The sequence below is a fragment of the Pollicipes pollicipes genome, unplaced genomic scaffold (genome assembly GCF_011947565.3).
Source record: "Pollicipes pollicipes isolate AB1234 unplaced genomic scaffold, Ppol_2.1 Scaffold_5724;HRSCAF=6776_pilon_pilon_pilon, whole genome shotgun sequence".
Taxonomy (NCBI): Eukaryota; Metazoa; Arthropoda; class Thecostraca; order Pollicipedomorpha; family Pollicipedidae; genus Pollicipes; species Pollicipes pollicipes.
In genome coordinates this window covers 8,950,503-8,966,064 of record NW_023596746.1, presented here as the reverse complement: position 1 = coordinate 8,966,064, position 15,562 = coordinate 8,950,503, and the positions used below count along the sequence as shown (strand labels likewise).

The 15,562-nt window shown below is 51.4% G+C and overlaps 1 protein-coding gene across 1 annotated transcript; it reads right to left on the bottom strand.

The window, feature by feature from the left end:
• Positions 1-1,627: 1,627 nt before the first annotated feature.
• Positions 1,628-7,090, bottom strand: LOC119102192 (uncharacterized). The gene is made up of 3 exons (XM_037225544.1): positions 7,029-7,090; positions 3,530-4,166; positions 1,628-2,840 (listed from the first exon to the last, which is right to left on the bottom strand). The coding sequence occupies exons 2-3, from the start codon at positions 4,163-4,165 to the stop codon at positions 2,316-2,318; spliced, it is 1,161 nt and encodes a 386-aa protein (XP_037081439.1). The 5' UTR covers position 4,166; positions 7,029-7,090; the 3' UTR covers positions 1,628-2,315.
• Positions 7,091-15,562: the final 8,472 nt, after the last annotated feature.

Here is a 15,562-nt window from a genome sequence, read left to right as displayed (position 1 = left end):
CTTTACTGACGTGGTGAGATCTGAAGAAAACGGAAATCTACCGTTGGATAGAGTGGTGTGATGTAAAGACAGAACAGCTGTACGCGAAAAAAGCTTACCTAATCTGTAGAACCTGTTTACGTCCGGTCATTGCTCTGCATGCCTCATGTAACGAGCAGTGCAATGAGAAGTGGTATTAATCAGAAAACAGTCAAAAGGAGTAAGCCTATCTAAAGATAGCTCGCAATACAATTGTTTCTAATAGCCAGCACACAATTCAGAATCAAGTCGCGCCCCCTTCAAAAAGAAATGCAACCGATGATGCTAAAATGTCTGAGTGAATCATGCAGCTAAAAGATGATGCTGTTCGTCCGCTAGCTCAGTTGGTTGGAGTGTCTGCGTTCCGATTCGCCCACTGGCGGCTGGGTGGATCCGCGTCGCTCAAGTCGCTTGCCATTTCGTCCTCGCTGGAATAGCCTGGGCCAGCGCCTGGAGCTACGTTTAAGGTCATGTGATAGTAAAGGACAGGGTGGACTGTGGGTTTGCGACACATTAAGCTTTCGCCTCCAAATCATGCCGTTGACTCGGATTTTTCCGATCAGAGAGTAGGGTCAAGGCGCACGTAAGAAACAGGCGTTTTAAGGACTTTATAGGCGCTTTAAGGACTTAACAATTCTCTTTAGGCACTTAGATACTCCATCACACTTTTAACACTCAGACGCTTATTGGCGAGGGTGCTGATTTACAAAGACATCTAATCAAATGGTTTGGACTGAATCTGAAAACGAAACTCGACTTTGTCCACATCATAAGTACTTTACCGACAATTCACCGCCACCAATGATGGGACTGCGATCTTGCCGCCCAGAGCAGGTACTTTCTGTCCATGGAAACATTTTTGTAATTACGATCAGAGCTGCCACAAAAAAAACATTTATGTCCAGATGTAGGCCGTGGCTCACACCGTGGGCCTTTCCTGCCTTGTGACGATGATCTTCTGAGTGTCAAGATAATCCACGGCTGTTATATAGCATCACAACGTTAAAGGCAATCGTCGTGGAGCGAAGCCTACAGGCGGATTTATTGCCAATTATTCTTCAGCACCAGACGCTAGAGCAATGAACTGAGAGAAAAGGCCTTGGAATCACCTGATAATGACAATGTGAAGAACCACGTACCACTTTGTTTCGTTCTGAGGTGATCGAGTATTGCCTCTAATCATCCGAAATGTTTCGCAGTGGGTGCCGTACGTTGAGCGGGAGACATGCGGCGGCACTGCCCAGCTGTGGATGGTTCGCCTCGTCTGGCCGCTGTCCGCCGGCTGGACTCTCCTCTTCTCACAGAGTGGGCTGCACCGCGCTCACTGAGATCCGTGTCATTCGCTCTTTGCATGCGTACCACCATTACCTCCACAGGTCACCACAGTCGATTGGTCGAGCCAGAGCCCGTTAGTAGGTCAGAATAGGGCGTCCGTGATGCATGATACATGAAATGGAATTATTGCATGTACTTGGCACATATTTCATGCATCGCGTTTCTGCGATTTGCACTGTACGTTTGATCCCAGCATGCATGCGTATACCTGTTTCATCTCCGCCGTTCATTTCACAGGTGTCGCGAGTACTTGATAACATCAACAAACGCCTGCTGCTAGTCATGGTTTATTGAACGTTATTTGAAGTCCAGTCCTGCGCAACACTGACGCCGTTTGCCTCCGTCCAGCATGGACGAGGCACCTGCAAGCGATCTCCACAGGCCTCCCCGACAGCAGCGAGAGGCTGCTACAACAGCGGTTCCGTCGAAATCCTTCCCTGGAAAGTGTGACCCCAGGACGGTAGCTCTTCTTAGGAGGCTTTTCAGTGCGGGCGAAGGGCTCGGGCACTCTAGCACAGGCTCCATGGAAACTGACACCAAGGCATCAAGACCAAGAGTGCTGCATCGCGAAGAAAAATGCTTCATCGTGAGAGGGATGAGTAAGAGAGGCTTCACTGTTGAAAGATACGCTGCTTCGCCGTCAGTAGTCAGCAGAACAGCTCCGTCCTCTGGGGGACCGCTCTACTGCCAGGAGAACCGCTCCACCATCAGGAGGAGCGCTCCGCCGCCAAGAGGACCGCTCCGTCGTCAGGAGGACAGGTTCGCCCTCACGGGGACCGCTCCCTCTCAGGGGGACCGTTCCTCCGTCAGGAGGAGCGCTCTACCGTCAGGACGAGCGCTGTCCTGCGGAAGACCACTCCGCCCTCAGAGGGACCGCTCCGCCCTCAGAGGGACCGCTCGGTCGTCAAGAGAACTGCTCCGCCATCAGGAGGACCGCTCCTCTGTCAGCAGGATCTCTCCACTCAGAAGTTGAGGGCGTCCGCGGGCTCTGGGTAGTTGTAGCCGCACTCCTGCTTCACGGTGGACGTGATGGTGATCTCGCGCACCAGCGGGCGGGTGATGTAGGAAGTGATCAGCCGGTTGGAGACCTGAGTGCGCGTCACCACCTGCACGAGAGTGGAGGCCGGCAGCTGGAGCGTGCTGTGCTGCGTCTGGCTGCGCGTCAGGTACTCGGTGCTGGCCGACAGCAGAACCGTGCTGACCACGGTGCGCTGCTGGTACTGCGTGACCGGCACGTCCCGCTGCACGGTCAGTATACGCGTTTGGAACTGTGTGTGCGTGACGGGCTGCAGCCGCGTGCTGATCAGCAGCCGCTGCCGTGTCTGCGTGGCTGTCTGCGTCTCGGTAATGGTGGCCGTGTTGGTGATGCGCACCAGGCGAGGCACCAGCTGGGTGGAGACGATCACTTGGGTGCTGGGTACCAGCTCCGTGCGTGTAATGTGCAGCGTCTGAGCCGGCAGCTGCACGACCTTAGTGGCGTACGACGTCTGAAAAGGGTCACCAAATCGTTAGCTTTACAGACACATCGGATTTTTCATTGCAATTTTGGAAGTTCGTAGCATCGGACTGTGCTCGCTTTTCTCTTCTTCAGATAAACAGATACAGCCAATGCTACATGTTGATAACAACTTGTTAGTCGTCAATATCTCACCAGCTAATTATTCATATAGCTCTCGACAAAGCAAAGTCATGAACAAAGCTTTCTGAACAAAACAAAAGTCGATAATACGAGGCGACAGCGGCAATTAAACGCGCAGTACCAGCGTGACGGCGGCACCTGCCGCAGACCGCGCGGTCGACGGCAGCACCCGCCGCAGACCGCGCGGTCGACGGCAGCACCCGCCGCAGACCGCGCGGTCGACGGCAGCACCCGCCGCAGACCGCGCGGTCGACGGCAGCACCTGCCGCAGACCGCGCGGTCGACGGCAGCACCTGCCGCAGACCGCGCGGTCGACGGCAGCACCTGCCGCAGACCGCGCGGTCGACGGCAGCACCTGCCGCAGACCGCGCGGTCGACGGCAGCACCTGCCGCAGACCGCACGATCGACGGCGGCACCCGCCGCAGACCGCGCGGTCGACGGCAGCACCTGCCGCAGACCGCGCGGTCGACGGCAGCACCTGCCGCAGACCGCGCGATCGACGGCAGCCGGCGCCACGGGCGGACCGTCTGGCTGACCTGCGTGCTGGTGCGGGTGATGTACTGGGTGTCGGCCGGCAGCTGCTGCGTCTCGGTGGCCGTGAGGGTGGTGTACTTGGTCTGCTGGTACACCTGACCCGGCACCGTCTGCGTGGCGGTGTTCGTCTGGGTGATGAACTGGGGGCGCAGCTCGGTGCGCGTCAGCACCCGCGTCTGGTAGGCCGTGCGCACGACGGTGGTGGGCTGCACGTGCGTGCTGTGCACCACTGCCGTGCGGTACTCGGTGCTGACCTGCAGCTGCGTGCTAACTGCGTGCTCGGTGACGGTCTCGGCCGGCGCTGCCACCGTTTGTGTCACCTGATGATTCTGCACGCGCGTGCTGGTGATGTACTGCACCCGGGTGGTCGGAATCTGCTCCGTCTTCGTGAGGGTCGAGAAGTGGAACGACACCACCGGCACCGTCTCCGTCACCGTATAGTACGTCTGCTGGGGCACCACCTGAGTGCTCGTGACCTCATGTGCCAGCGTCGAGTAGGACGTGATGACCACGATGCTGGGCTCGGCCGGGGCGCACTGGGGCACGTCGAGGGCGGGCGGCGGCGGCAGGTACTGCTCCTGCGGCGCGGCGCCAGCTAGCGCCAGCAGCCAGCAGCACGTCAGTGTGCCCAGCAGCATCCTGCCGGCAGACAAAGGCTCAGCAGCCACGCCAGCGGTGCACGACTATCGCAGCAGACAGCGCGCAGTGACGTGAGGGCGCATTAGTCAGCTCATTCAGCTCGGTTAGCCAGCTCAAACCCGTCATATTAGTCAGCTCAGATTTGAAGCATATTGAACATACCTTGGAGACCACATACTCCATTTCACACCATTTCGATGTGAACTTAAACTGGAAACGAGTCCGGAAATAGAAAATCAGGACAAAGGAATAAAGCTATTCGAATGAGGAAAGAGCGAGCGGAACCTATATATCACAACAGGTTATACAACACATCAAAATTACAAGCGAGCGAGTGCTGGTTGCATTCATGGGAGGAGCTTTGAAAGAGATTGGGGTGGTTTCGCCAATGGTTACTCACCACTTCACTGATGTCGTTTCTAAGCACAAACGCCTCGATCCCGTATGATCCTACGTCACAAGTAGATAACTCGTTTTGAACGTAAAAATGCCAGATTTGTCTGTTGCAACGTGTATTTCCGGTAAGAGCACCAACGACGCCTGGGCGCTACAGAGCAGGTTTTGAAAAAGACAAAGAAAACCGCTGGTGAGGGGCGACGTCGATCCGATCCCAGCTCAGAAGCCGAACGGGTTGGCCGGCGGCTGGTAGTTGTACCCCTCACAGGGCTCCTTGACCTCAACAACGCGCGTGGAGACCTGCGGCACCACCCGAGTGCTGGTGATGGTGCTAGTGCTGAAGATCTGACTGGTGATGGTGCGTTCCTGCACCACGGGCGGAGCGCTGACTGTGACGATCCGCAGCTGGGTGGTAGCCACATGTCGTACCACCGGAGGCGGTACCACGCTGCTCACCACGGTGCGCGTGTTGGTGACGGTAACGGGCCGCGTCACAATGCTGGTGCGCGTCTGCGTCACCACATGCGACACGAAGACGGTGCTGGGCACCACCAAAGTGCTGTGCCGCGTGACGAAGTTGGTGCGTGTGGCGAAGTTGGTCTTGGTCCGCGTCACCGTGTCGTACTGGGTGTTGAAGCGCGGCTCGTGCACCGTCGAGGTGATCAGGACGGGCTGTGACTCCGTCACCACCTTCGTGAGCGTCACCGGGTCGCTGGCCACCTGTTCCGTCTCGGTGAGCGTCACGTAATTCAGCTTGCGCAGCACGCTGGTGATGGCGGGAGCCTGCTTGATAATCGTGGACGTCTCGTGCTGCAACTGCACGTGCGTGACGGTGATGGCCGGCGCCGATTGCGTGATGGTGGCGTACTTGACCACCTGGGACGGGTAGAACTGCGTGGACACGCTCACCTTGGTGGTCGTCACCGTGTCCAAGGCCGTCCGCGTGGACACAACCGTGCGGAGCAGCGTGGACGTGGCGTGGCGGAGCACGTGACTGGTCCTGGTCACGTGCTGAGTGGAGGTAAGAGTGCGCGTCGGACCCGGCACCTGGACGGTGCGCGTCTGCGTCTGGTCCAGCAGGCGCGTGTTGTAAAGGGTGGTGACCACTTCCAGCGGCACGGTCTGCAGCACGGTGCGGGTGAGCGTGCTCGGCACGGCCCGGGTCACCTGCTCGCTGACCGTGGCGTGCGAGACGAGCGTGGAGACGGCGTGCCGGGTGACGGTGGTCGAGACCAGCTGCGTCTGCGTAATGTACTCAGTGCGGGCCGCCGGGCAGGGCTGGTCGGCGGCCGGCGCGCTCGGCGGCGGCAGGTAACCACCGTCCGGCGGCGGCGGGAGCAGCTGCGCCGACGCACCCGCCAGCAATAGCACCAGACGCCACATCCTGGAAAAGAGATATTACGCGGCTGGTGAGGGGTGTGCGATTGGACCAACAGGCGGCGCAGCCGGGCAAGCGGCGGGTTTGGTGCGCAAGTCCAAGCAACACCCTCACCGCCTTGTAACATCTCTTTCCCAGTGTAAGCGCTGCAGCACTTCCATTTAAAAGCTTTTGTTCGTGAAAACTAAGCAGAATGACTTTTTAATATCATCAATTTCGCGCAACACAAATGAGGGTACTAACATAACGCTAGCTAAGCAACCCAAGCCAGGACTATTCAGCACCACAAGGAAAGTTCAACGGGGCCGAAGAAGACTTGCTTTTAAAGATTGTATCGGGGCGAGGCAGCCAGCGTAAATGAACGCCGCACTCGCCACATGGGCTTGGAACATACACCAGACATTAAGTTATTCATCCACTATGCAGTGTTTATGGGGTATACTTGTTGAAATGCAAGTTCTGACAATACTATTCGACGTCCAAAGGTTCAGTATCACTTGCCACATCGCCACTCATGTATGAGACCAAACCCAGGTCGTGTCAGAGCCTTAACGTAACGTGCCATAACGTGTCCTTAGCCATAACGTGCCCTCAGCTGGATCGCTGTCGATTGATCGAGGAAACTTAAACCCGGACGCGTGTGCCAATGCCATAGGCTGCGTGTGTCACATCACTGGTGGCGCCGCGTGGGACGGCCATCGCACGTGCGGAGCGTATGGCGCCGAAGCTTATCAGCACCCCGTTCAAGCCGCCCAACGACATCAATCTCCATGGGAGCAATCAGCCCGAGAGGACCCCGTGGAGCGATCGCCAGTTTACGGCCGACCCCGGGCTCAGGTCAGCCGCCCTGCGGTAACGCGGCTGTCGACACGGCGGACGGCGAGCCGCCGACGCCCGGCGCGCCGTAACGGAGTGACGACTGATGCCGCCATGTAACACGCTACGCGTCCCCCACCACCGGCAGGAAAAGCTCGTAGGGCTGCGGCCGGAAGGCTGCGCGCGATGCTGTAGGTACAGGCAAGGTTTCCGGGGAAATGCGCCAGATAACGCGCGAGGCATTAGTACCCATACGCAGCAACGCCACTTACCTGAAAGTCTTTGCGGAGAGGGGCTGGTAAAGAAGCACTGGTTGGAGAGCGAGGGGCAAACGTTGTTTTTATACTGGATGCCGCCGGCCGAGGCGGGTTGGAGGCGCCGGGGGCTGTCCCACGCCGTCCGCCGACCCCTCGGAGGGACGCCGCTGGCCCGGGCCGCGGCGGACAGTCGGCTTCCGGCCAGCCGGCAGCAGGGTCATCACCCACAGGCGCCCAGCAGCCAGCGCTGCAGCTCACCGGCACCCGACCAGGGGGCGGCGATCCACGAGCACCCCGCAACTGGGATCGTGATTGAGAGGCGCTCGACAAGTATCAACAGACTTGTGCCCAGTTGGATTCCAAATCACAATCGTCCCATAAATCGCGCCGAAGATGGCTTAATAAAGTTTGATTGGAATCAGTTTTTGGCAGATTCAGAATCAAAAGTGAGTGAGCTATTTTGTTATGGTTTATGGCTGAGTGGAATCAAAGTATAAATGCAGCATATATTTAAAGCATTCCGGCTGGTTTCCACTAGTAAAGCGAAAGTCATAGCGGAACAACATTTTTTCATGTGCAGCGGCGAATAAATTCTGAATAAGTTGTATAGGCAGTAGGTATTTTTCATATGCTTGTCCTCTGTGCACACGTACCCGGGTGGCCGGCTGAGTACCCTTCGCTCGGGTGGCGTAGGACGGGGATGTCAGCTTGACTTTTTGAGATGTAAAAAAGCTAAGGGAGCTAGACTTACAAAATTCACATTGCGCGTTGGTCTGCATGTGAACTCACTTGTGCCATAATGTGAGGCCAAGAGGTCATGACCTTAAGGTCACATAAGGCCAAAACAAGGTCAAACTCAACATTTTTGTTCGAAGTGCCGCCAGACCTCATGCAAATACATTCAACCTAGATATCTGTTCTAGGGAAAAAGACCCTGGTGTTCACTTTTGGTCAGTGACGTTGTTTGACCCTTAGAATGCCACGGTGACCAAAAACCTACGAAATCGTGTGCTGCTTTTTTAAGTTATTTGAGCAAGCGTTAAGGATTGCGCTAGACCGTGCGTTCCTAAACACAGAGGGTTGATCTGGCTGAGTTTAAGTCACTGACCTACACTGACCTATAGGAAGCCCATTAAAAATGTCTTTTGTGGTCACTGTTATCAAGAATTTCGAGATAAACATAATAAACTACCTCATAATATGTTTTCCAGTGAAAAAGTTCGTTGGTTTTGACCACAGTCGGACCTTCATATCTGACCCTAGATCAACGACATTTGTTGAAAAGCGTGTTCAGCACACTGATAACGCCAAGCGTTGGTGAACATGGCAGAAAAACTCGGGCGGCAGTTGCTGAAAGCGGCTAAAGGCACAGTTGGCATATCGCAGCATTTGCAAATCAGCGGCAGCAAAGTATTTTCGCACATCACAGTCATCTGTCCAAAATATATGACAGAAAGGAGACAAAGTACAGACTATAAAGGGCGACCATAGGTGCTAGAAGTTTCTGGAGATAAAAAAGATGTAAGAGGACACCCATCCGTAACTTGTCCCAAAAAGCGATGTCCACCGGATAGGCCAAAGACATCATGATGGACAACAAGTTCAGCTCCAACTATTCTGGCAATCAAATGCCAGGTACGGACTCCCTATGCGTTGTATATATATATATATATATATATATATATATATATATATATATATATATATATATATAGTAGATCCCAAGGATAAGTCAAGTGGTCTATATACTGATGTATACAGATATATGATGTATTCATATAGTTATATATTCACATATCTATGACTATATATATATATATAGCATCTATATATATATATATATATATATATTCATCTATATCTATATATTACATATATTTACATTTGATATTTATAGTATATATGCACATGTATATGAATTTAAGCATATATATATATATATATATATATATATTCAAGGTTGTATACACCCGCTGGAAGGATATCCTCCTTGAAGTAAGCTTCATGAGCGACGCAAGTGCCTACGCAAGTTACTGATGTGGCCGCCATTAGCCCACGTGAATGATCGTAATGATACTCAGATTGACGATCACACAACATGTGATCATACCAAGCAGGAAGAATGTGAACGGGCTAACATGCCACCAGAACTGTATATAGGGGGATTTCTTACCTTTTCTGAGAACCCAGTACCGTGATTGCCAGCAGATCTCGGGACCAGATCTCGCCAGCAGACATGACCAGTTTTCGCCAGCAGATCTCATGACCAGATCTCGCCAGCAGACATGGCCAGATTTCGTCAGCAGGTCTCATGACCAGATCTTGCCAGTAGACCTCATGACCAAGTCTCGCCAGCGCACATGGCCAAATTTCGCCAGCAGATCTCATGGCTGAAATTGACATGGACCTATCCATTTTCCGCTTGGACGCGTGAAACAAAGGCCTTGGCGTTCTCTTACATTGCCGAATCCTTATTTTGGACAATAACATCAAGCTAGTGTATCACTTGACCTAAGGAAACATAGCTTGCGGGGGAGGGGGTAGCAGTGCTTTAAAGTGAAAATGTCGTTTTGTACCAAGATGGGCGTCAAACGGACCCTCACAACAAAAGCAGCTCTGTGGTGAGAAAAATCGCCGTAGGCTCTGTTGACCTCTCTTTAACCCCATCTGCCATCACTTCGAGCTTCCTACCCTCTGTTTGACGTCGACAAAGGAAAAATCAACCGTGTGAAATTTGAATTTCCGTGTCAAACAAGCTTTCACTTTACATCGTTACCTCATCGACAAATTATTATGCTCAGAATCATTCGCCACTGGCATGGACTGGGTCGAAGCCAATGCTGCCTTCTCATTAGGAAGCCAGAGCTACCTTCACATAGCTGCCATCTCATTATCCCATCGCTGACGTCAACCGAGACTACGCAGAACACCACCATCTCGGGCCTCAAATAGGCTACGTAGCCACACATAATGGCCAAAGTTATTCCTACCACGGGCTTTACAGCCATCCTGTCGCGCAACAGGCTCTGGTGCAGCCTCAGGTGTTTTCCTAGAGCGTCAGCGGCAGTGTACCTGGGTGAATGTCTGCACCGGTGTCAGCTGACGCCCCAAGGAAAGACCTGAAGCCGTACCAGGACCCAAGGAAAGACCTGAAGCCATACCTGGCCCTGCTGCGCAACCGGACGGTCGAGGGACCCGTGGCCGGAGCAGCGTTGGACGACATGCATCTCCACTTGACTTATTTGAGGCCCCAGACCGTCGTGTTCTGTCTGGTTTCGGGTGATGTCAATGCTAATGGAACACGCTGCTGTGGCCTTGATGCTGTCGTTCATGCCGGTAGCGAATAATTTTGAAGATGCTATACCATTCGCCAACTCGGAGCAAGGATTGTTGGATCTGGTAGATGAGTCCTCTTGGCTAGTGTTTCATCTTACTCAGATCGATACTAGCCGGTGGCCAAGCAAACCAAATGACGAATGGGAAGCAAACGATGGCTGCCCGTTTTGCCGTGAATTTGAACGGCAAGAAGATGTGTCAATGATTGAGACCTTCGCAAGCATTGAAGACGGTGACAGAGGTTAGCTGCAGTGCCTCCTGCAAGTGGTGGGAGTTCACCGGCAGCACGTCAGGATCTTTAATATGCGCGCACTGCAGACATTTCAATGTGTAGTGACGTACAATACACGACGTACTCAGAACTATCGTGTTGCAGAGTAATGACGTGAAGCGTTGTTATGTTTGCTACGTCTATTTTTATTTCACCTTGCTTGATATTTTCTGTCCTTTTGGCAGGGTTCGAAGGAAGGGCATCAGTGTCAGAAAAGTTTGGACGGGATTAAAGGGAAATAAAATGTGCCCACCCTGCATATCATCGAGCTGCACTCATCGCGGTATTTGTTTTATACCCAATTCGACTCAGTTTAAACCATCTCCATTGTCAAGCACTGCTGTTTCCCCTGCCCTAATTCTTACACCGTTCGATCAGGCGAAACACCAACTAGGTGTTATTGTTGAAAATGAGGAATCGGCATGGTAAGAGAGCGCTGAGGGCTTAGTATCCAACGTTCAAGTCCTTGTCAATCTTTAAAACGCTCTGTTGACCCACCTGGAGCAAAAGACGTCGAAACGACCAATTGTTAAGCTCCTTGTTACCCTATAAACATGAATGAATTGGGACAAAAATGACACCACTTGACTCGTCTTGAGCTGGAAAACTAATCTAGCACTAAGCACTCATACTTTTCAAAAAGTGTTTTTTTGACAGTTTAATGTGCGCTTAGCAGGCAAATTTGAAATCGTGGCCTCATCACATCACATCCTGGAAGAAAAAAGCAGGATATTGGTGAGACTGATGCGTTGATATTTTAGCAATGTACTTTTACCAACACGAATATCAGTAGTGAAACTACTACTAATCAAACTACTACTACTGAAACTACTAGCAATCAAACTACTGTTGATATTCGCCTTGATAAAGACATGTTGCCGAAATATGTACACATCTATCTCTCCATTCTCCTAGCATTCTGCGGGGAATAAGGCTATTACTTCTGTCTATATCTATGTGCATAACGTTCCTCGCAAACGCACATGACAACCTGCGTAGAAAAGGTACCTGAATGTAGGCCACTTAAATGCGCACAACAGCGTCCACGTTTTTGAATGCAGTCGTTCGTTGGTGGCGTAGCTACCTGTGACGTCATGGATTAAAAACGCAGATATCGGGATTGCCAGGGAAGAACTCTGTGCTAACTCTTGACGATTCATGAAACTAACATCAGAGCGTCAGAGTTTAAGCGAAAATCAATACGCAGCGAGTTTAACCTGCCGGCTGTGCAGGGGATTAGTGTGGCAAAATGAGCTGTGGGGGGGGGGGGGGCTGATCACTGAAAAAAAGAACTACCGGACCCTACTACGCCGGGCAATGAGTCTCTCCCGGATTTCGCCCATTTTCTTTTCAGAGTTGAATGGGGACTGGAGCTCAAGCTGTGGGGAGGGGGCCTGGAGCATTCCCAAACCGATAGTAAGCTGCACCCTGCGACTGTTGGCTGCAGGCTGAGCCTGGGGGATAAGTGGTGACTGGGGTCTTTGCTTCGTCGCCAAACACTCAGGTGACAGCCCGTATCGTAATAATTAGGTGCGTCAGATACGGGTATAAATGAAGCAGTTCAGTAAAACGATGGCTAGAACTTCGATTCTGCTGACTTGATCCAAGGAGGCGCACAGAGTGCGGCAATGGCGCATTTTTTACATTACCGAATTGCGCGGTTATAGGAAGCGATTTGGCCAAAAATACCATCGTCCATCACATCCACACGCCGGTGAGAGCAGCCCATTTTCCCAAAATGTGGGATCATGAACATCTGTTGGCCATTAGCACGCGTAGAATGTTAAGGGCTACAGCTTACCGCACATACTTCATCGGACATTTAAAAATAGAATTGACCTTGGCATGACACCACGGGTAAGTCAGGGAGCTTCTTCAAAGGTCAACAGGCGCTACCAGAAGTAGTCAATAGTCTTCAAATTGTCAATGAGAGACCTGCTCCTATGTTATTCCCTGCTAGAGATCTACTGTGGTACGAGGCAGGTGAATATCTGCACTTGCACTACCTGCAGTCGTCAATTAACGGCTGTTGACGCTGCTCAGGGCTTTAACCTTCAGAGCGACCTGTATGCCTCACATCATGCTCCCTAATTCGTGCCAGTTAGTGAGACAGCTGCATATCTCTCGATCCACCACCATATTTGTGACCTTTAATCATAGAATTGATATGCTCACCTGGTAGGCCACAGATTCGAGATTGCAGTTCTGCAAGTTCGATACACACAATTGTTTGTGCACCTACGTCTTGGCTGCCGACAGTCGGGACATATGGACCAGGGACTTTGGGCCTGACGCAGGCTCCTCCCGAATAACAATCAGGCCCATGACCTTTGTACTCGAGGCGGCACGATATTGAGCGGGCTTCGAAGTACCGGAATAAAACCCGGCGCTGCAGCAGTGACTCCCCGAAATAAGCAGAACGCGTTACAGTCAAGATCTCGACACTGGCTGGATGGAACTTAACAACAGATTCAGAGTTGGGACGGACGGGGCTCCAGCACATGCCGGCCCGGACCGAATAACACGCATGGGTGCAATGATTGTTACTCAGGTGTAAACAATCAAATTTTCGAATCGGAGACAATTCCAGCACGTGATGAAACCGCTGCAGATGACTTATATATATATATATATATATATATATATATATATGCATAGGAAAAATTTATCACAGATTGGCGCGTTGCAGCCTTCATGCCTTTGACCAGTGGTGTAGATCCCAATTCATTTGATTGCGCTCTGGCCGTCCCCAACTCTGGGATGAAACAATTGTCAAATCCGAGGTAAAGCCCATTTGCCGGCGTATTTTTGGGGTAGTTTGCGTAGTTTTGCACTGCTCAGTGCCCCAAGCCATTTTGCGAAACTACGCCTTTGTTTCCGACACAGCTCTTGTAGGCGCCTCTGCAGTGTCGCCGACCATAAATGGAATACACTGTCATTTGCAACGAACATCTTAGCGACTGGCTCCGAGCTCACTTGCATGTCCCCGTTTCGTCTTGCCTGATTATCCGATGATCGACGCTATTTTATTAAAATTGCTTCGCCACTATTTTAGACGGCATCCTCGCAGAAAACAATCACTTCCATCGATTCTGTGACCATGGTAACAAAGAGAGCCTTGGAACAGCTAGGAAATGACCTTTCCGGAGAGGCGAGCAGTTCTCCGCACTGAGTTCCCAGCACGAGTTCGCAGCCATCACTTAGCTTGTTAGCCTCGGGAAAGGTTCTATGTGTGTTCGCAACCGGTTGAAACTTACAATTCATCGCACATGTTGCATTTGGAAGTTAGTAAATCTTAGTTAGTAAATCTAAAAAGCAGACTCAACACGGAACAGCTGACTGGCTAAGCAATCAAGCCCGAGAACGATTCGTGAATTCCCGATGCGTTTAACTGGTTTTGTCCAGCGCTAATAATAGCACTATGTATCAGAAGGAAGTCTGCGATCGGTCGGCATAAAGGAAGGAAGCTTTGGGCAACCAAACTTGAAAAACTGGCTGAGCGCTGCGCGCTTGTAAAATATTGTGGCTTATATCAAGAGCAGGCGATGTTTCCTTGGTTTGGTGAGGGCGAAGACGGCATCGTTTGTTTCTCGGGAGTAGGTGTAGCGATCAGAGGTGCATTCTGTCCAGTGATCAACTCATAGCCTGCCCTTGTGCGGTCGAATTCAACCTGACCGAGAGATGCTCACTATTCCATCATGATCCGACTTCAGCGCTGGAGTCACATGAAATGAATTGAATAGGACTCCAGCGCTGAAGTCGGATCATCACTTGAAATGGCAGTAATGTATATCAAAACATTTAAGGAAACGCTTATCACATATCCAGTGGCCATTAAGCACAAGCTATAGCACATCTGACAATACTCAACACATAGGTAGGTGTTAGCTGCACACGTGGGCTCAGGAAAGTGCTCGTGGAATCTGCGTCATGATATTCTCTATGACGTCTAAAAACCTAACACGTAGCCTCCGTGGGTGGTGCGCAAGTGAGTAAAACAACCCCAAACAGTGCCTCATGTTACTCAATTGTGTGGTAGTGGCTTCATACAGACAATACGGAACCCTGGATCCTGCTTTCTGCTGGTGTTTTCGGCAAACCAATAGCTTAGATACTAGTTTCCACTGGTCATTTAGACAAAACAAAATCCTGGGTCACCAAAAGACCAGAACTCCATCAACCCTTTGACAAAGGCAAATGCTGTATCCGGGTTTCGTCTGGTGCTTATTATATGAAAACCATGAACCCTGGTTTTCACTGTTTTGTCTTTCTCAACAAAGCAAAACCTTGGACTCCTGTTTGATCTGGTTCCTGCGACAAAACGAACCCCTGAAACCTGGTTTCCACTGGTTCTTTAGCAGACCATGGGCTTGTTTACTGGTTCCTGGTTCCCGTTGGCTCCTGCAAGAACTGAATACTGGTTGCCACCGATATTTCATATGTGCGGAACGCTGACTCACGGTTCACAGCCACAAAGTCAGGAACTTCACACGAGACAACCCGTATATTTTTGCTTTAACAATCGCAGGCAAGTCACGCACTACGTGACCGTGACCGTGACTATGACCTTGAGCACAGCTTGACAGGTCCAGTTTTGTCAACACAGCTAAAATCCGCTGAACAATGCTGTTTAACAGTATACCATGATTCCTGAAGACCGATTATTGTCAGAATTAGAACTTCCAACTCACAATAAAAAAGAGGTCAACCCCTTGCTTTGTTATGCATCAAGCCACGTAGGTTTATAAGATTGGCTTTGGACGTCATATGCGCGTTCACCAGAAATAATGAGCTTCAAGTAATTGACCTTGGACAATAAAGACAATTTTCACTTGACAACGTTGGCTTACCAGTGCATCCTGGTATGCTGAAGTGCAACAAATCATATCATCAGAACTAAGAACAACGAACATCACCAGAAAGGAACTCAAGGCCCTGTTTG